Below are 21,889 nucleotides of genomic sequence, written 5' to 3' on the forward strand. Positions count from 1 at the left end.
AGTTAAAGTGCATATGACACAATTTTTGCTAATAACATAATGAACACAATTATATTGAAAATTGTTCTAATGTTTGTACCCAGTAGAAGTGTCCATGATTAACTGATTAACCGCTGAAAATTGCGTAACTTCTTTATTGAACACCGACAGGGAGTGACATAGATGAAGGCGAACAATTATCAACTGTTGCTGTGCCAACTAGGGATGCACCCAGTGTGCAGAATCTGGGAGGGTCCGACCCCCCTGATTAACCCATCAGACCCCTGGGGCCCGATCTTGAAGGCGAAGGCAAACGTGGTGGACGAGAGCAAAGACAGTGGCACTTGAAGGGCCCATCACGGGCAGGGATTGGGCACAATCGTAGGCCTACTACAATACCACCATTTAAATACAGTAATTTGCTGACGGTCCCTAAATCTGACCGGTCATTAGTGTACGAGCGCTAGCCGCTTCCCCGTGGGTGTCTTCACAGCCGCTGCAGCTCCCGCTCTGAATATTTGCGTGAAACCAGTGAACTTTTCCAGGCTGTCCACGAGTTCTGAACAATGCGACTGATGATGCCCGGTCATAACTGTCAAGTTAACCTATTTTGGCCGGGAAACTACCGTATTTTGCCCCTCGTATCAGCCACGGCAGAGCTGTCATTTCAAAGCCGAAATTGGTAAAGACCTCGGAGTGCCATGGGTCAGGAACAGTGAAAATAACTGAGCGGAAACTGGATTTCGCCACAAGAGCGAATGAGTTGTTTTTGGCCTTTGGGCTGTAGAGCTAGGCACTATGAGAAGAACTATTCTCTCGCGTGAGAATAGTTCACAGTTCAGGCAGTTTATTCCAAAACTAAACCAGATCCAAGAGCAAATCTTTGGAACTATTATGTCACAAAATGAAAATCTAGCCCTGAATATTGTTTAGATCTTGTGGCAATTACTGGTCGTATTTTTATGTCAGTAAACCGAGTCGTGGGCAGGACCTTGAAGATGACGTTGATGTTGTCTCCCAGCGGGTCCATGTTCCTGAAGCTCAGTTTGAGAGGGACGGCATTGGAGTTGAAGAAGGAGCAGGACTGAAGGTTTATGCCCCTCACGACCAGCGCGGGGTTCAGGGGCAGGCGGCACACGCTGTTCACTGAGAAGAACTGCTCCATCTCCGCCAGACTCTCCCTCAGCACCACCTGCAGGATGAAAAGGAGAGTGCATTCATAGGGCCACCTGCGAGCAAAAGAAACATGGCCTGGAAAGCACTGGGTTCATGAGGCGCTAGCGGCACATCACAATGTTTTAAAGAATATGTTTTTGTGGTTTAGTTTTCACAGTGTTAAAACGTTCAAAGAGTCAAGGGTGGAGCAGAATTAAAGATACAAGTATCAGGTTTTTTTTCTTGTGTAAAACAGATGCAGCTCCATAAGCTTTATCTTATCAATATATAAATCTGATTGCTCTTTTTAAGTGCAGAGAAAACATGAGATGTAATGATTTCAGATCAGTGTAAGTCGATGGGTGGTTACAGCAGCTGCTTCGCTCTAAAAATACATTTTCTCCAGTTTGGCTTTACCCAAATCTAAAAGCTTAAAAGAAATTTAAGCATCAAAATAGTGATGAAAACGAGGATGAATTCACATTCAAAATGGCGAATATCGCCGAAAGGTGAGTGATTTTCATCACCATCAACATTGACCCCCCGCCTGAAACAAGCGCATTTTCGCCAGTTTGGCTTTACCCAAATCTAAAAGCTTCTGTACTGGAGTGCAACAGTGTAATGCCTCATTTGAAAGCTAAGACTTACAAAAGAGATCGTAACTTTGTTTATCGCTGTGTTTTTGTTGTGTTTTCTTCTGTTTTTTGTCATGTTTTGTCATGTTTCCTTGTGGAGACTGCACTGCAACAGTTCAGGATTCAATGTAAGCCTGGAGTTATTTCCGTCTTTGGAAAAAAAAGCTAGTTTGGTTACTGTCCCCGAGACATAGCATGTTAGGCTCCACAGCAGTTGTACCCATGCTTTCATATGAGCTAATATAATAATATATAACGCCTGATGCCTGCCACATGAATTTGTATCCCAGGTGAGGGGGAGGGGCCTCGCTCACCTGTCTGTTAGAGGGCGGGGCCTCTCTGACGCGGTGGGCGACCCCGGTGAGCACGGACACCATCCAGGCCTGTTTGTCCAGCTCCTCTCTGGCTCCGCGGCCGACGCAGCAGAGCAGCGCCGCCAACAGCGTCTGGTACCGAGCGGAGAACTGCCCGTCCTGCAGGTTATCCTTCAGCAGCCTGGAAAACCACAGCCACATAAACCAAAGTGAAGAGCTTTCAACAACACTGCACACTGGGGGAATGACTTAAGCGCCAGACGCTGCATTTGAACATGGTTTGAATGTGTGGCTTTATTCTGTTTTGGATCTGGTTTATTTAATTTTTAAATCTCCTTGTTTTTTGGTTCAAAAGTCAACAAATCTGTGGAATGAAAACGGCCCAAGTGTTTAGTTTCTTTGGAGAAATATATGCATGTTTAGACAGTCTTTAGCCACTGCTGTCTCCCACAAAGGAAATGACCATATTTGGATTACAGCGTCATCTCGGTCGCAGCCTTTTATGGATAAATCTACAGTGTGTTTGAGAAAACACACCGTAAAGACAGAGTTTGGGCTGTTTTTGACTCTGACAGATCAAACTGAGACGTTTAGTTTCTAAACTCGACACAGATCCATTTTTTCTGCTGCAGCGTCTCGCCTTAAAGCAGTACTAAGTAACTCTTCCCCCTAGAGGCCATGAGCGCAACTGCAGGTGTAGTAGCAAGTTACGATTTTTTAATTTATTAATTGTCTTGTAGAGTAAATACTACGCTGACAGGAAAGGCGAAGGGAGAGAGGGTTACTGTGCATCCAATTATACAACGGAAATATTTTTTTTAACTCAGCTTGGCTGTAAATACTGTTTAAAGTGACGTTAGCCCGCAGTTAGCTTTGCCCGTTAGCATGTTAGCTTCTTCTTCGTGATTACATTAGTGTGTATTGCTTTCTCAGCACCGGGGGCAGTCAAGTTGCAAACATGGTTTTCTGGCCAGAGACACCAGGGGGAGATGAAAGACCCTCCAATCATCCCATAAACACTTGTATTACCCCCACAGGGACTACGGAAAGGATTTATTAAAGTAAATAAGTTACTTAGTACTGCTTTAATAAAGATGTTTTTATGTATTGTCACTGACCAGAAAAGGTAGTGGGCGACGCGCACGTCTCGGATTGCTCTCCTCAGAAGGAATCGAACCAGAGAACTGTCCAGGTAACACTCGTACTTCAGCGCCTGAGGGTTCAACACGACATGACACGTCAAGAGCAGACAAAACACAGATGAAGCACAGCAGAGTCGTGGGTCTGTGAAGCAGGAAGAAATTCAGCTCATTTGGGACCTTGTGATAAAATGGATATCAAGAAAGTGATTATATTAAACTGAACGGTCATTGTGCTATGATTCCACCTGTTGTGCAGCAGGGGGCGACATTGGAGTAGTGTTATTAATCATCAGAGGGAAGACAGCACATCCCACAAAAAATCTGAAAAGCGTGCCGGACTGAGAGAGTACGAGTTCCGTCCTGGACCAGGACACCTGAAACGTCACCTAGGTGTAAGCAAAAATAAAACTTTCCTATATGGGAGCTAAGTGAGCTGTGCTTACCTTTTCTTACTTACTCTATTATTAATCATGTAGACATGCAAGAATACATTAATATTTCAATATTTCTGAGGACGTTCCATCAGAAATAAGCAGAAATGTGCTGCAAATATCAGAATTTACATTGCTTTGTCTCACTAAAACATGGTTGTCCTGAACAACAATGACGACAAAAATTTTGGGGAAAAAAAAAATCTTCCACACATTTTTTCCACTTACATTTTTTTTTCTTTTTCAAATTATTTTATATATATATATATATATATTGCATCATCATTAAAATAGATTTGTAAATTCTGTCTCCGCTCAGCAGGTCGACTTGGGATCAGTCTGTGGTACTGAGGTCTGTGGGCACTACTGTTGGAGACGATATATCGCTCAGCTCTACCCGAAATGAAGTTCTGCAGTTGTAAGAGTCAGTACAACTGAAGTATCTTAAGTATCTTAAGTATATGAAGTTCATGAAGTACTGGCCTGTACAAATTGTGGTAGAAAGTCCAGTAGCTCCGAGTCTGAGATGGAGTCCATCCACTGCACGGCGGTTCTCCTCAGCTCTTGGTCCGGGAACCTGCCACAAAGAGACGCTCTGAGGCTTAAACCTACGGGACAAAGCGAACTACAGGGCTGCGAGGCCTGTGCTTAAGCCTCGATTGTTGTAGCATCCCCTTTGTTGTATATTTTGAATATATTCCTCTGCACATTGAACCCATTTAGCCTCGACTTTAACTTTAACTTCTCCCCCACTATGACACCTGTTAGACTCCACTTCTGACAGACAGGGATGGTATCGTTAAGGATTTATCCATACGACTACTCTTATCGATCCGGTACTTTAACGGGACTCTTATCGGTACTTTAAAAGGAAAAAAAATGTTTAAGCCTAGGCCTATATTTATTCTGTATTACTCTTTTTATTATTATTTATTGCTCCCACCTGTAGAAACCCTCGTAAAAAAATAACATTTAAATTAACTTCCTTTAAACCTGGACCAGCAGCATCAAAACTCTAAAGATTGCCTTCGATACTTTATTTTCTCCAATGCCAGTAAAATTTAGACTTTTATTTATTTTACTGTGCGGGTATTGTTTAACGGTGTCCCGCCTCTAAATGTGTGTCTTACTGTGCGTGCAGCAGCCCCAGAGCGTCCAGGTGCCCGGGACACGCCCACTGCCGCAGCAGCCCGTAGATCTCCGGCAGACACGTCCACTGCCAGCAGGGGGCGCTGCTGAGGACCAGGGGCAGGGCACAGCTCTGCGCCTGGCAGAAGGAGCGCTTCTCCCACAGCAGACGCTTGTCCTCGGTCGTCAGCCTGAAATCACAGAGAATGTCTCAAAACCTTTAAAGTAATGTCTAACTGGGGACAACTTAGCAGCAGTAGTAGTAATAACAGTAGTAATAGCAGTACCAGAAGGCAGCCTTCTTGTGCAGGACGTCCTGTAGTTGTATCTGGGAGACGGAGTCCAGGCGGCTGAACTCGTACTGAGGACAGAACTCTGCAGGAGGCGGCGTCGAGAAGATCACTTCGAACTGAGACGTGGGGAAGTCCACCTTAAATACACAAGAACAGTCCGCCTTAAAGCTGCTCTAAGTGATCACATTTTGCCGGTCTGGCACTGATGCATTACCAATAAGCTTTTCTAGATGCGCCACCATGTGCACCACACTTGCAAACAGCAGAAGAAGACCAGTGCTGCACCTCGCACCTCCCTCACCCGTTTATTATAGTAGATCCATGCCCTCACCTCAGAGCACACCCCCAACACACCGCAAGATACTCTTGTCTGTTACCTGCAGTATGACACTGTCTGGTTGGCTGAAGTTCGGGGAGCTGGAGCGAGTGTTTGGTCCTGAGGAGGAGGGCCACAGACCGAGCAGCTTCCGCCCGCACGTCAGAACACTGAAAACAGAGAACTATTCATGAAAACACACGTTTCGGTCAGAGCTGGGGCCGATATTGCGTGAAAGAAGGTGGGTCTGGCCATACACGGTAAACAAGTTGCTGATTGACGGCTAATAAGGCCTAGCCAAACCAATCACAATGTCACTCGCTGCACCACTATGTTGTTAGTTCAATTAACATTAACTTTAGCTAAAACTGATCATGGATGAAGTAGTCGAGGATTGTGCTTCCACGTTCTCCACGTGAGTTTATATTCAGTTCTTATTTTGTGAATTGAACGACAGCTGTCACGTCCGCTAATTTGTTTATTTCACTGACAATCTGTGCGCGTTAGGCCCGCCCCTTCTAACTGCTCCAATTGCTCCGTGACCAGACTAATTCCCTGCGTGGAATGGACAGGGAAGAGTATGGCAGAGCCAGGCAAGGCCGAAACAACTCTACGGGGGAGACTTGTTTTGGAAAAAAAAAGTCCAAATAGTTTCCCTAACATGAGACAGTCACGTGACCTCACTTCATCTGTGCTGAGAGAGAAGACGCTGGACTTCAGGACAGCCTTTGTTTTGTGTGGATAGTTCGAGCCGCTGCAGAGATATTAACCAGAAACCGAGGAGAAACCCCCTTTGTACTCACTGTCTGAAGTTGAAGAGCGGAGTACAGACCCAGCCCAGGGCCTCCACGCTGCGCTTCTGCCGGCCCTTCTCCTCTGCTCCACCAGGGGGCGGCAGGGCGCTGGCGAACAGCGTGATGGTCAGCACTGACTCACGAGGAAGCTGGTTTATCTGCACCGGGAAACACACCCTGAAGAGGAGCAGAGCGGCAAGTCATTCAACCAGAATCGTCATCGTTTTAAAGCAGAACTAAGCAACTCCTGCCCCAAGAGGCAATAAGCGCCACTGCAGGTGTCATAGCACATTGCATTTATTTACTCATTAATTGTCCGTGAGAGTAAATACTACGATGACAGAAAAGACTAAGGGACAGAGGGATATTGTACATCCAACCACACAATGGAGACCTTTTTTTTCCACACAAAACTTGGCTGTAAATACTGTTTAAGTGGCGCTAGCCCGCAGTTAGCTTTGCCCATTAGCCTGCTAGCTTCTTCTTCGTGATTCCATTAGTGTGTATTGGTGTTTTTTTTTCAAGATACTTCTAGATATTGGTCAAGCTAAACTGGAGAAAATGTGCTCGGTTCAGGTGGGGGTTAAAGGAACAGGCCAGCATTTTTACACACTGAGATATGTTCTTACCTGAGGTTAGACGAGAAAGATGCTGTTAGCATTTGGCCTCTCCCAGCATATTCCTATAGCTCCAAACGGGGGGTGAAGTTAGAAGCTACGACGCTCTTTCAGGGGCATGCACAAAGACCAGACAGGTGCATATCAACTTGTCTAAGCTCAGGTAAGAACATTTCTTTGCATGGAAAAGCAGTGGCCTGTTCTTTTAAGGCGTTGAAAACTAATGAATGTCTTTGTACAAGCCTCTTAAATGTCTTAATTGTAAATATGCCTTACAACTGTGTGAAATATATGAACTAATGCTGTCTTGTTATTGTTGTTGTGCTCCAATTTATTATTCTATTCCTTGTGCTGCCTGGACTTTTCTCTTCCGCAGTTATTTGTATTGCCTTTTTGATGGCAACTACAAAGTAAATTGGACAAAATAACTGAGCTTCCGTCACAGAGAGTTGCCTTGTGTACGAAATGTGCGGTATAAATAAAGTTGCCTTGCCTTGTTCAAAACAAAAGCAAATTTAAATTGAGTTGCGGATTGAGTTGCCTTGTGTACGAAATGCGCGGTATAAATAAAGTTGCCTTGCCTTGCAAGAGTTGAAGCGAATGATGGCCAATGGTTACCAATACAACTGCAGTATTTACACACACACAGTGCCAGAGGGTACACTGTGTGTGTGTTTTGACTCGAGGTGCCAGCTTTTTCTGTTTTGCTGCTGGCCAAATCATTTACCCTGTCGAGATAAATAAGTGAGTTGTTTGAATATGTTCATTTGCTCCCTTACCACATGTTAAAACCAACTAAGCGAAGGCCGGTTCTTTTTTGTACTCTTGCATAATTATCCAAGAGTCAGTTTTCTAGTGGAGACCAGGAGCGTCTGCGTCTTCGGGCAAGTTTAGAGATGCGCTCGGTTATAAACGGCACAGCACATCTGGGAAAATGTATTATGTATGTATTTGGACCAGAAACGGCCAGCGACTGACAGGTTTATTTGGACACAGTTTCAGTGCAGTGTAAAGTGGTTTATGTTGAGGGGCGGGTCATGGGTTACCTGTGGTCCCATGTGACCAGGTGGAACAGGTATTTGCTGACAGCCTGACGGGACGTGTGCTGAGGCGCGCACAGCTCTGAGCCGCCGTGGGTCAGCGAGCAGGTCAGGAAGAAGCCCTCGTAACTGAAACACAGACAGGAAGAAGCTTCGTCACTGAAACACAGACAGGAAGAAGCCCTCGTAACTGTAACACAGACAGGAAGAAGCCCTCATAACTGAAACTCAGACAGGAAGAAGCCCTCATAACTGAAACTCAGACAGGAAGAAGCCCTCGTAACTGTAACACAGACAGGAAGAAGCCCTCGTAACTGAAACACAGACAGGAAGAAGCCCTCGTAACTGAAACACAGACAGGAAGAAGCTTCGTCACTGAAACACAGACAGGAAGAAGCCCTCGTAACTGAAACACAGACAGGAAGAAGCTTCGTAACTGAAACACAGACAGGAAGAAGCCCTCGTAACTGAAACACAGACAGGAAGAAGCCCTCGTAACTGAAACACAGACAGGAAGAAGCCCTCGTAACTGAAACACAGACAGGAAGAAGCCCTCGTAACTGAAACACAGACAGGAAGAAGCTTCGTAACTGAAACACAGACAGGAAGAAGCCCTCGTAACTGAAACACAGACAGGAAGAAGCTTCGTCACTGAAACACAGACAGGAAGAAGCTTCGTCACTGAAACACAGACAGGAAGAAGCCCTCATAACTGAAACACAGACAGGAAGAAGCCCTCGTAACTGAAACACAGACAGGAAGAAGCTTCGTAACTGAAACACAGACAGGAAGAAGCCCTCGTAACTGAAACACAGACAGGAAGAAGCCCTCGTAACTGTAACTCAGACAGGAAGAAGCTTCGTCACTGAAACACAGACAGGAAGAAGCCTTCGTAACTGAAACACAGACAGGAAGAAGCCCCCGTAACTGAAACACAGACAGGAAGAAGCCCTCGTAACTGAAACACAGACAGGAAGAAGCCCTCGTAACTGAAACACAGACAGGAAGAAGCCCCCGTAACTGAAACACAGACAGGTAAAAGCTTCGTAACTGAAACACAGACAGGAAGAAGCCCTCGTAACTGAAACACAGACAGGAAGAAGCTTCGTCACTGAAACAGGAAGAAGCTCAATTTGTCCGGGTCAGAGGAACTAATCCAGGACGAGTTCAGCCGATGGAGGGCATGTGATCTCCACAGGAAATGACCTCACCTCCAAACTAACCCTACCCACTAACCCTAACCTTAAGGACAGTGGAGTTTACTTTTATTGAGATTAATTTAAAAAAATGTCGTGGGGGGAAAAATGTGAAGGTGATGTCATTTCCTGTGGAGGTCTGGAGCTCCACTGATCACGTGACTCTCTCTATGTGGCCAGATCAGTCTCTTTGGCCGATTTTAGTCCCAATTCCAACAATCCTAAGGACGCTCCGATGATCATAACCGCTCTAAGGATAATCTGATCAGATATTCCTGCCGTGTGTGGTGTGTTCAAACATTGTTCTCCTGGTGTGTGATGAGCCCCGAGGACAGACAAACTGCAGCCTGTTGACTGTGACATGTAGCCAATGAGAAAGTGAGGCGATGAGGAAGCATGGAGGGGAATCCAAAATCAAAACAGCGCTCATGGTGCGCCAGAAACGTAACCTCTTACCCGCCACTTTAACCGAGTGCATTCACTCCAGTTCGGCTTTACCCAAATCTAAAAGCTTTGCGATGCCTATAGGCCTTTTTTGTCACATTGTCGCAGCGTTTTTGTCACATTTTTGAAGCGTTTTTGTCTCTTTTTCATCACCTTATTTCATTGCCTTTTTGACGCTTTTTTGTGGCTTTTATGTTGTGCCATTTTGTCCATTTTTTTCCAAGAAGCTTTAAGATTTGGATAAAGCCAAACTGGAGACAATGTTCTTGGTTCAGGCAATGTGTAAGAGGTAAAAAACAAACTAAGAACTCTGGCCACTGCGTCTTCTTCGTCCGCCATGTTTGTGTGGAGACTCTCGGGTTTGGGAACTCTGCACACAATTTTTTTGAAATTGTCCCGTGTGAACCAGGCTTTTAAGGGAAGGAGCTAAACTTTGAACTAAGTCCCTGCTTTCAGCTCAACATATATAAAATATATAAAAGCTGTTCAGATATTACTTTGAAACTCCACAGGAAATGTTTTTTTAAGGCACTTCCTGTTTTGGGTGCAGCCTGGCGCTTCCTCCCGTCATTTGAATACATTTGCATCTCGCCTGCAGCTCTGCCTTCACCTCAGTGCCCGCTGTACCCGCTGTACCCGCTGTACCCGCTGTGCCCCGTGTGCCCGCAGCCACAGCAGCAGGTGCCGAGGTCGAGGAGGGGGTTTTGGGGACGTCTATTGAGGTCAGAGGTCGCGGTGGTTCCCAGGCTCAGCGCTTTGTGACTGAGGCTCCTCCCCCTCCTCCGTTTTCCAAGAGAAACAAACAGCTCGCATTTATCAAAGCGTCTACACATATTTAAGGCTTTTTAATGTCGTTTTAATGACCAAGGACCAGATTTTTTTATGCCACAAACGCAAACAATCATTAAGGCCATCAATAAATCCATCAGGAAACAGATCAGTAAAAATACTTGTGTGTAAAAAATCATCCAAATGTAGTTGAGTGTCTGCATGTAAAGTGTCTTACGGAGAGATTAAAGTACAGATGTTGTTAAAAAGTGGAATGAAAACGGCCCTAAAGCTTCCCACCTTTAGCTGCAGCTGTCTCACACAAAGGAAATGACCATATTTGGATTACGGCGTCATCGACCATTAAGTGACTTCTTTTCGTGTTACATTGGTTGTTATATTTTCTGTATTTCTGTCATCTGCCGAGGGACTATGGACGTAAAAGAACCTGTGGCTATAATTCAGTGTATTTACGCCTGTTTTGATCGTTTCAATGCAGATGTTCATTAATATGCATTGTTCCTATCAAATAAATAAATAAATGAAAATTCCAAAATAACAAAAAAATAAAAAAAATCCAATAATTTACAAACTCTTTCCAGTTACTGTGAGGGAGACGCGATGGGCGGGACTAACCTGGTCGCCCAGGTGATGGGGACACGGTGGGCGGGTCTTACCTGGTCGCCCAGGTGATGGGCACGCGGTGGGCGGCGTACACGCTGAAGGACAGCACCGTGGACACCAGCCCCGCCTCCTGCGTGGGGGCGGAGCCACTCAGCGAGGGTGTGGTCGGGTGGAAGTTGGCGTTGAAGCTGCAACAGTACAACTCCACCAGGTCCAAGATGGCGGCCGTCAGCTTCTCCACCACACGCTCTGAGCGGCACATATTTTAATCAATATATACTGAAGGTACGACATATATATTCCTCAAAAAATCCCAATTTTTTTTGTTTTTTTTCACACAGAAAATCCCTATTTTCCTCCCACATTTTTTTTTCTAAACCTTATTTTTTCCCCAATAATTTGCCCTATTTTTGTTTATTCCTTTACTTTTTCAATACTTTTTCACAGTTTTTATCTTCAGTGTTTTCTCTATTTTCTCCTTAGTTTCTCAAATTTTTTCACCTCATTTCATGACATTGGAGATAAACCTGATAGTGTAAATTTGTAAACATTTTTAATGACATTTGAAGCCTCTCACCTCGGTTCTCTCTGAGCACCAGTGCAGACGCGTCCTGGAGGAAACAAAAAGTCAAAGTTAGAAAAACGTTTGTTCTGGACTGGATGGGGCAGGTGGAGGGGGCAGGGTGGAGGGGCGGTGGCTGGTTACCTTGGCGACCTTGGGCTGCACGCGGCAGGGGCAGGCGGGCAGCAGGTTGAGGGCGGCGGTGATCTCCGGCGTCTCGATCGTGGCCAAAGAGCTGCACAGAGCCTTGACCGACTGCACCAGGCGCTCCACGTGAAGAGGAAGCTCTGCCTGTGACCACCAGAGGGAGCTTTAGAGTTTATACCAACAACAACAGCTCCGCCTGAGACCACCAGAGGGAGCTTTAGAGTTTATACCAACAACAACAGCTCCGCCTGAGACCACCAGAGGGAGCTTTAGAGTTTATACCAACAACAACAGCTCCGCCTGAGACCACCAGAGGGAGCTTTAGAGTTTATACCAACAACAACAGCTCCGCCTGAGACCACCAGAGGGAGCTTTAGAGTTTATACCAACAACAACAGCTCCGCCTGAGACCACCAGAGGGAGCTTTAGAGTTTATACCAACAACAACAGCTCTGCCTGTGACCACCAGAGGGAGCTTTAAAGTTTATACTAACAAGAACAGCTCCGCCTGCGACCACCAGAGGGAGCTTTAGAGTTTATACTAACAAGAACAGCTCCGCCTGCGACCACCAGAGGGAGCTTTAGAGTTTATACTAACAAGAACAGCTCCGCCTGCGACCACCAGAGGGAGCTTTAAAGTTTATACTAACAAGAACAGCTCCGCCTGAGACCACCAGAGGGAGCTTTAGAGTTTATACTAACAAGAATAGCTCCGCCAGCGACCACCAGAGGGAGCTTTAAAGTTTATACTAACAAGAACAGCTCCGCCTGAGACCACCAGAGGGAGCTTTAGAGTTTACACTAACAACAACAGCTCTGACTGCGACCACCAGAGGGAGCTTTAAAGTTTATACTAACAAGAACAGCTCCGCCTGAGACCACCAGAGGGAGCTTTAGAGTTTATACTAACAAGAACAGCTCTGTCTGAGACCATCAGAGGGAGCTTTAGAGTTTATACTAACAAGAACAGCTCTGTCTGAGACCATCAGAGGGAGCTTTAGAGTTTACACTAACAAGAACAGCTCCGCCTGGGACCACCAGAGGGAGCTTTAGAGTTTACACTAACAACAACAGCTCTGACTGCGACCACCAGAGGGAGCTTTAGAGTTTACACTAACAACAACAGCTCTGCCTGTGACCACCAGAGGGAGCTTTAAAGTTTATACTAACAAGAACAGCTCCGCCAGCGACCACCAGAGGGAGCTTTAAAGTTTACACTAAAGAGCGGCAAAAGAGCGCCAAAAACATGCTAGAAAAGCAACAGGCTGTTACATTTTACCTCTTACTTTTCCGAGCACTTTACTCCCTTTCAGTCGGGAGCAGTCCCGTGCCGGTCTCTAGATAGTACTAACAAAAGTAGCTCCACCTGAGACCACCAGAGGGAGCTTTAAAGTTTATACTAACAACAACAGCTCCGCCTGCGACCACCAGAGGGAGCTTTAGAGTTTACACTAACAACAACAGCTCTGCCTGCGACCACCAGAGGGAGCTTTTGAGTTTATACTAACAACAACAGCTCTGACTGCGACCACCAGAGGGAGCTTTTGAGTTTATACTAACAACAACAGCTCTGACTGCGACCACCAGAGGGAGCTTTTGAGTTTACACTAACAACAACAGCTCTGCCTGCGACCACCAGAGGGAGCTTTTGAGTTTATACTAACAACAACAGCTCCGCCAGCGACCACCAGAGGGAGCTTTAAAGTTTACACTAAAGAGCGGCAAAAGAGCGCCAAAAACATGCTAGAAAAGCAACAGGCTGTTACATTTTACCTCTTACTTTTCCGAGCACTTTACTCCCTTTCAGTCGGGAGCAGTCCCGTGCCGGTCTCTAGATAGTACTAGTGCGGCCATCGGGGGAGCTTTAGCTTTAGAGTTCGGGCGGGGCGATGTCGAGGAAAATCTCAATCTTTTTGGAATTTTCTCGATAACGATGCTGCAGCGATATTTTTTAGAAATCTGTAAAACTGTGCCTCAAACATCTACATTTACGTTGCTTTTTCCCATTTTTCCCCCATTTTCTCAATAAACCGTTCTTAATCCCTTACCCCCCCCGCCTTAATCAAACACATTCTGTCTAGTTTGGCTTTACCCAAATCTTAACTGGAGCTTCCAGCCTATAGGCCAGAGTAACGGCTCATTTGAAAGCTAAGACCAACAAAACAGATGTCATGTTTTGTCATCAAGTCTTTGCTGCTTTTTAATTCTTTTTACATATTTTGGTCGCTTTTTTGTGGCTTGATCACAGTTACACTAAATAAAGGCCAAAAAAAATGTGATTAACAAAAATAAATTAAACAAAGCTTTGGGGTAAACTGGAGAAAATGTGCTTGGTTAAGGCGGGGGTTAAGAGGTTAACTCATGACAGGTCGAAAGGGAAACATAATAATAAGGCCGTTTCAGAGCAGAAACGCACTGTCCACACTTCACAGTTAATATTCATCAGACACCGCTCCAAACCACACGTTTAGCTCTGCGTCGGTCACTCTCTGTTCCTCTTTTCTCAAACACATTCTGCAGGGTTTCACGCAGCGTTTTTCTGTTTAGGCCGCCGACTAAACAACACCAGGCTGCCGCCTTAACTAACTTCTCAAAAAAAAAATATTTATTATTTATTTTGCTAATAAATAATTGTTCAATGTTGTAAACAGAGTCTGGATTACAACACTTATCTTTCAAATTAGGTGTGACACTGGCCTATAGGCTGCAACCTTTTAGATTTGGGCAAAGCTGAACTGGAGAAAATGCATTGAGTAAAGAAGTTAAAGGGACGGTTTACCTCCGACAGCAGGAAGCACTCGGCCTCGTTATGGAAGGTGTCGAGGAGCAGCGTCAGGGCCTCTCTGTCAAACACACAGGATTCACAGGTGAAACAGCGCCCCCACCTGGGTATGTGTGCGGTTTTAAGGTGAGACGCCCCAGGTGAAAACATGAACCTCTTAGTTTTGACTTCAAAAACAGGCCAAACTTTCTCTTTACGATGTTTATTCTCCGTCGTTTTGTCGCTTTGAGCCAGAGATTTATCCAGGAAGTAACTCCAACACTTTGGAAAAAAAATTGGTAAATAGGGGTGCCACGATTTCAAATGTTTGAGTCACAATTATTGTGAAAGAAAATATTGCGATTTTATGAATATTCCCAATTATCGACCTACTGAAAGGAAATAACAGATATTTTAAATACTTGAACTTGTAAACATTCACTGTTTATTTTCTTGGTTTTAATATTTTATTATTAAACCACAATCCAGGCGAGGTTTTATGTTCTAAAAACTTATGCTGCCCCCCTGCTTGATTATTTGTCAGATGTTTTGATAAACAGACAAAGGAAACGTGTTTCTAAAGTGACTAACGGGACTAGCTCGAGTTGATTATCACATGTGAGCACAGTGAGTTTTCGTTTCATTTGTCGTTCTGTTTATTTCACTGAAGCAGAGGAGAGTTCGTTTTTTGTTTACATTTGGACAAACTTTATTGGGAATTATCCAGTTTGTTTCACTGACTTGGACATTTATAGCAAAGGATTATCTCCAAGATGATGTTTCATATTTGACGTCCACGCCTTTTGCTGCAGCTTTCCTGACGACAGGATTTGCATGGACGTCCACAACACACTGATGGATACACTAAGAGGTCCCACTCTGCTGACTTCACACTTTTTTTGTTGTTGCGTGGATGCAGCTCCGAGTCTGAGTCTGCTTCACTCAACTGTGGGTGAGTTTACGCACTGTTCGTACGTTGGAGCAAGAGATTCCAGCGGTAAACCGCGGCTATAAATTTGTAGAGTGAACCTACTGCGTTCTTTCAGAATCATGGTAAACCGTTTCATCTTGACATCCCTACAGGGAAATGTTTAGGAAATTCTGGAACACTTTGGAAAAATTTGGAACGGTCTGGATTTGTTTTTTAGAAAGTTTTGTTTTGGAAAAGTTTAGGGTTTCTTTAGAGATTATTTTCACTTATAACTAGTTTAGACTTTTAAACTTGTTAATTACTTTGATTTTGCCGCTGAAACTGTTTTATTTTCTTTTATGCAAAAATTATGCATACGTTTTTATTTATTTTATTATTTTCATTTGATATATTATTATTTCTTTTCACCAAGAGCATCTGGCCATGACTCATGTGTGTGTGTGCTGCTGTGGGACAGTGACATCGCCCCCACCTGGTAACCGTCTGCCTGATGGGCCGCTCCTGCAGCAGGATACTGTGGTTCATGGAGGAGGTCGCGTCATCGTCGTCTTTCTGCAAAGGAACAGCGGGTCGAACGTTAAATCTTTCAGACCTAAAGGCGAGTGTGAAAAGGACCTAAAGGTGAGTGTGAAAAGGACCTGAAGGCGAGTGTGAAAAGGACCTGAAGGCGAGTGTGAAAAGGACCTGAAGGTGAGTGTGAAATTAACCTAAAGGTGAGTGTGAAATTAACCTAAAGGTGAGTGTGAAAAGGGCCTGAAGGCGAGTGTGAAAAGGACCTGAAGGTGAGTGTGAAAAGGACCTGAAGGCGAGTGTGAAAAGGACCTAAAGGTGAGTGTGAAAAGGACCTGAAAGCGAGTGTGAAAAGGACCTGAAGGCGAGTGTGAAAAGAACCTAAAGGCGAGTGTGAAAAGGACCTAAAGGTGAGTGTGAAAAGGACCTGAAAGCGAGTGTGAAAAGGACCTAAAGGCGAGTGTGAAAAGAACCTAAAGGCGAGTGTGAAAAGGACCTAAAGGCGAGTGTGAAAAGGACCTAAAGGCGAGTGTGAAAAGGACCTGAAGGTGAGTGTGAAAAGGACCTAAAGGTGAGTGTGAAAAGGACCTGAAGGCGAGTGTGAAAAGAACCTAAAGGCGAGTGTGAAAAGGACCTAAAGGTGAGTGTGAAAAGGACCTGAAAGCGAGTGTGAAAAGGACCTAAAGGCGAGTGTGAAAAGGACCTAAAGGTGAGTGTGAAAAGGACCTGAAGGCGAGTGTGAAAAGAACCTAAAGGCGAGTGTGAAAAGGACCTAAAGGTGAGTGTGAAAAGGACCTGAAAGCGAGTGTGAAAAGGACCTAAAGGCGAGTGTGAAAAGGACCTAAAGGCGAGTGTGAAAAGGACCTAAAGGCGAGTGTGAAAAGAACCTAAAGGCGAGTGTGAAAAGGACCTGAAGGTGAGTGTGAAAAGGACCTGAAGGCGAGTGTGAAAAGAACCTGAAGGCGAGTGTGAAAAGAACCTGAAGGTGAGTGTGAAAAGGACCTAAAGGCGAGTGTGAAAAGGACCTAAAGGCGAGTGTGAAAAGGACCTGAAGGTGAGTGTGAAAAGGACCTGAAGGTGAGAGTGAAAAGAACCTAAAGGCGAGTGTGAAAAGGACCTAAAGGCGAGTGTGAAAAGGACCTGAAGGCGAGAGTGAAAAGAACCTAAAGGCGAGTGTGAAAAGGACCTGAAGGCGAGTGTGAAAAGGACCTAAAGGCGAGTGTGAAAAGGACCTAAAGGTGAGTGTGAAAAGGACCTAAAGGCGAGTGTGAAAAGAACCTGAAGGCGAGTGTGAAAAGAACCTGAAGGCGAGTGTGAAAAGGACCTGAAGGCGAGTGTGAAAAGGACCTGAAGGCGAGTGTGAAAAGAACCTAAAGGTGAGTGTGAAAAGGACCTGAAGGCGAGTGTGAAAAGAACCTGAAGGCGAGTGTGAAAAGGACCTAAAGGCGAGTGTGAAAAGGACCTAAAGGTGAGTGTGAAAAGGACCTAAAGTCGAGTGTGAAAAGGACCTAAAGGCGAGTGTGAAAAGGACCTAAAGGCGAGTGTGAAAAGGACCTGAAGGCGAGTGTGAAAAGGACCTAAAGGCGAGTGTGAAAAGGACCTGAAGGCGAGTGTGAAAAGAACCTAAAGGCGAGTGTGAAAAGGACCTAAAGGCGAGTGTGAAAAGGACCTAAAGGCGAGTGTGAAAAGGACCTAAAGGCGAGTGTGAAAAGGACCTAAAGGTGAGTGTGAAAAGGACCTAAAGGTGAGTGTGAAAAGGACCTAAAGGTGAGTGTGAAAAGGACCTAAAGGCGAGTGTGAAAAGGACCTGAAGGCGAGTGTGAAAAGGACCTGAAGGCGAGTGTGAAAAGGACCTAAAGGTGAGTGTGAAAAGGACCTGAAGGCGAGTGTGAAAAGGACCTAAAGGCGAGTGTGAAAAGAACCTAAAGGCGAGTTTGAAAAGGACCTAAAGGTGAGTGTGAAAAGGACCTAAAGGCGAGTGTGAAAAGGACCTAAAGGTGAGTGTGAAAAGGACCTAAAGGCGAGTGTGAAAAGGACCTGAAGGCGAGTGTGAAATGGACCTGAAGGCGAGTGTGAAAAGGACCTAAAGGCGAGTGTGAAAAGGACCTGAAGGCGAGTGTGAAAAGGACCTGAAGGCGAGTGTGAAAAGGACCTGAAGGCGAGTGTGAAAAGGACCTAAAGGTGAGTGTGAAAAGGACCTAACGGTGAGTGTGAAAAGGACCTAAAGGTGAGTGTGAAAAGGACCTGAAGGCGAGTGTGAAAAGAACCTGAAGGTGAGTGTGAAAAGAACCTAAAGGCGAGTGTGAAAAGGACCTGAAGGCGAGTGTGAAAAGAACCTAAAGGCAAGTGTGAAAAGAACCTAAAGGCGAGTGTGAAAAGGACCTGAAGGCGAGTGTGAAAAGAACCTAAAGGTGAATGTGAAAAGAACCTGAAGGCGAATGTGAAAAGGACCTGAAGGCGAGTGTGAAAAGGACCTGAAGGCGAGTGTGAAAAGGACCTGAAGGCGAGTGTGAAAAGGACCTAAAGGCGAGTGTGAAAAGGACCTGAAGGCGAGTGTGAAAAGGACCTAAAGGCGAGTGTGAAATGGACCAAAAGGCGAGTGTGAAAAGGACCTGAAGGCGAGTGTGAAAAGGACCTAAAGGCGAGTGTGAAAAGAACCTGAAGGCGAGTGTGAAAAGGACCTAAAGGCGAGTGTGAAAAGAACCTAAAGGCGAGTGTGAAAAGGACCTGAAGGCGAGTGTGAAAAGAACCTAAAGGTGAATGTGAAAAGGACCTAAAGGTGAGTGTGAAAAGGACCTAAAGGCGAGTGTGAAAAGGACCTGAAGGCGAGTGTGAAAAGGACCTAAAGGCGAGTGTGAAAAGGACCTGAAGGCGAGTGTGAAAAGGACCTGAAGGCGAGTGTGAAAAGGACCTAAAGGTGAGTGTGAAAAGGACCTGAAGGCGAGTGTGAAAAGGACCTGAAGGCGAGTGTGAAAAGGACCTAAAGGTGAGTGTGAAAAGAACCTAAAGGCGAGTGTGAAAAGAACCTAAAGGCGAGTGTGAAAAGGACCTGAAGGCGAGTGTGAAAAGTGCGGTACCGTTCTCCGCAGCTCGGTGTTGATGGCGGAGCGTTTGGTGAGACAGAGCCGTACGTCCCAATCGAACTTCAGACACTGCTGCACGTGTTCCAGAGCGGCCAGCGTCTGCGAGCTGGAACACAACGTTACATCTTTTTTATACCAATACTAAAATACAAATCGGGGAAAAATTCACATTTTGCAAGGTTGGATCTTCACAACGTCCCAAGCAGAACTTCAATATGTGGTCCTAAACTTTTGGTCAGTAGGACTATATTGTCGTATCAAACCCGAAAACAGGACAATAATGTTAATTTATTCTATAAAAAATGTAAATCATTTATTTGAGCTGAAAATAGTGACTTCCTTTAATAATAATAATAATAATAATAATAATAATAATGGCTTACACTTATATTGTGCTTTACAAGCCTGTTGTACCAAGTTTCTAAAAGCGCTACACTGTCGTCATTACTCATTCACTCCATACGCGGTTGTGGTAAGCTGCTGACGGAAGTGAGGCGACCAAAACTAACCACTCACTCACTACATCCAACCAGGCTTCCTGGCGTTTCCCAGACGGCATCCATCCAAGTACCGGCCAGGCCCTTCCTGCTTAGCTTCGAGATCTGATGGGATCGGGCAGAGCAAAGGCGGAATGGCCCTTTAATCCTGTCCCTGGACCAACAGCATCAAAACGTGGATCTAAATACAGTATGTCTTTTTTTTTTCAGTATCTGCTTTCAATACTTAATACTATTTTTCCGATACCAGTAGTACCTAAACTTGTGCAAGATCATACACCGCTCTCTATTCACAACGTTGAGGTCACCCAGGTTCATTTGTCCAAATTCCACATTGACTCCAGCCTCATGTGGGACGTCCATGTAAGCAGTCTGTAGCCGATCACAAAAAAGACTGGACTTTCTGCGTAGACTAATGGCCGGTGTGCACTGTGCGATTCTTTTTTGTCTCATAAGAAAAATACATGTCACATTGCACCACGTGGGGATTGTAAAATCATGAGCTGCTCTCGTCTCCAGTCTGTAGTTCAAAGAGAGAATCGTAGTTTCGACCAAAGTTTATCGGTGCGAAGGCTCCAGAGGTGTGTATTTAGCGGAGGCGAGCGCCGAATGCTAGCAGTGTTTATTTCCACAGAAAGGTGCAGGGAAAGTCCTGTAAAATGGGGAGTCAGACCCGCTCATGTCTGTCCTCTGTTGCCTGTGACTCTGGCGTGACGTGCACTGATGTGTTGACGAGGCACTGACAGAAATCTTCAACTTTTTTCTCCTAAAGCCCTAAAGATAAGTGTGTTAACTATTATGTTATGAATAGGAAATGCCTGTACCCTAATAAACTCCTCAGAAAGGCCCCGTCCAGCCGGGAATCGAACCCGGGACATTTTTACTGTGAAGCACGACCCTGCGCAGGAAAACACAAATACTACTATACTACTTCAAACGGATTTGTGCTTTGCTTTAGCTGCTTTTCGTACTCGTGCTTAATTAACTGTTTTAAGGGTGATTGAGGGGTGAGTGGCTCCTTCTGTCATGGTTTGAAAATGGGAAGTGTTTAATACACAGGAGCAGCTGAAGGAGCAGCTGTGGAGTGTGCAGATGTGTCCAGATGTGTGTAGATGTGCGTGTGTACTTTCTGCAGTACAGTGTGTAGTCGCTCCTGTAATCTGCAGTAGAATGTAGCAGAGTGATAAATGTTTCTCCGTCTGGCAGAGGCACTTCCTGAAGTTCATCCTCTGAACTCACACCAGGCTCTGATCCAGTTATTCGCAGATTGTTTCAGAAACATGGTCCAAACGGATTTCCTACTCGTATTTTCTACTCTGACCATGTTCAGATCCAGACTAACAATGCTTTACATCTAATCTATGTTTATTTATGTTTGATAGATTGTATTTGAGTTTTCACAGCAGCAGCCAGTCACATTTAATGCTTTTTTAGGCTATTGTGATTCCAAAATACTATATCCACCAAACAGTGGGATGAGGGAAATTTTAATATTCAAACACATTTCAGCCAAAACTGCAGCTGAACGAGTTTTTGACCATGTTTTTGTATTTTTGACGTGAGGAAACCCGGGTTTGTGAAACGATGTTGTAGCTACTTCTGGAAAATCTCCGCCTCGCGACAAAACGTCATAAATCGGTGCAGGTGTAATTGCAGGTGTCGGTGCAGGTGAAGTAGGAGCGGCAGGTCGTACTTGGGCAGATACTCGTCGAAGCCGCAGACCTTCAGCAAAAACTGGTCCACGTCCAGATCCTCCTGGTCCTGAGTGTAGCACAAGGTCTGAAGGATCACCAGGTCCACGGTGGAGGAGCCTGAAAGAGAAAGGGGGAGCTCCAAGTCGTTAAGTAGCAGTTAGTAGTGAGTAGTAGTCGTACTGCTACTGAGAGCTTACAGAGACAGTAGTAGTCGTAGTTAAATGTAGTAGTAGTAATATCATAAGGACTTGTTACCGTCGCAGGTGAAGGCCAGCGGCTCACGGATCTCAGGGACGCTCACACACACTCGCACCGACACGCCCAGCCCCTGGATCAGCTCCGGACTCAGACACGACGACCACACGAAGCCCGGGTTAGAGGCGGAGTCCGAGTGAGGGAAGGCGGCGCGCAGTCTGCAACAGAGACATGTCAGGACTAACCGGGCCAAACCAGGCTTAACCAGACTAAAGAGGGTCGGAAGTGGCGAGCCGTCTGCAATAGAAACAAGGTTAATTGATGTCATGTAAGCAGTCTAAGGGCATTTCACACAGACTCTGGTTCAGTCGACCTAAAGGGCCTCTTTACCTGAGAGCGGCACTTTTGGGTCAGAGTGAACCCAACTGCAGCACTGCAGACGATCTAAACAGATGCTCTGAGCCCGGCTGGAACCGAAGTCTCTCTACTGCCCCTCGTTCCCCTCCTGCTGCAGTATAGCTTTCCTCTCCATGTGTCAATTAAGGTAATTTCTCCTCGCCTCATGCATCAGCCTCATTGTATTTAACCACGAGGAAGAGGCGTGACCACTGTAACCCGTGCGTGTCGGCACAT

The 21,889-nt window shown here is 45.4% G+C and overlaps 1 protein-coding gene across 1 annotated transcript in view; it reads right to left on the reverse strand.

Annotated features, from left to right (window-relative positions):
- The window catches only part of pik3c2b (phosphatidylinositol-4-phosphate 3-kinase, catalytic subunit type 2 beta), a 53,976-nt gene that overhangs the window by 20,311 nt on the left and 11,776 nt on the right, over positions 1-21,889 (reverse strand). The window contains exons 5-21 of the mRNA XM_079556044.1: positions 21,317-21,474; positions 21,061-21,178; positions 18,865-18,976; positions 15,750-15,829; positions 14,365-14,428; positions 11,583-11,729; positions 11,454-11,487; positions 10,930-11,125; positions 7,851-7,973; positions 6,197-6,364; positions 5,455-5,563; positions 5,072-5,214; positions 4,787-4,975; positions 4,140-4,233; positions 3,202-3,296; positions 2,084-2,264; positions 971-1,171 (exon numbers count right to left, since the gene is read on the reverse strand). Of these exons, the coding sequence (XP_079412170.1) occupies positions 971-1,171; positions 2,084-2,264; positions 3,202-3,296; positions 4,140-4,233; positions 4,787-4,975; positions 5,072-5,214; positions 5,455-5,563; positions 6,197-6,364; positions 7,851-7,973; positions 10,930-11,125; positions 11,454-11,487; positions 11,583-11,729; positions 14,365-14,428; positions 15,750-15,829; positions 18,865-18,976; positions 21,061-21,178; positions 21,317-21,474 (2,212 nt within the window). The remainder of the gene's footprint in view (positions 1-970; positions 1,172-2,083; positions 2,265-3,201; positions 3,297-4,139; positions 4,234-4,786; positions 4,976-5,071; positions 5,215-5,454; positions 5,564-6,196; positions 6,365-7,850; positions 7,974-10,929; positions 11,126-11,453; positions 11,488-11,582; positions 11,730-14,364; positions 14,429-15,749; positions 15,830-18,864; positions 18,977-21,060; positions 21,179-21,316; positions 21,475-21,889) is intronic.

Source organism: Gobius niger, assembly GCF_951799975.1.
Source record: "Gobius niger genome assembly, chromosome: 5".
NCBI lineage: Eukaryota > Metazoa > Chordata > Actinopteri > Gobiiformes > Gobiidae > Gobius > Gobius niger.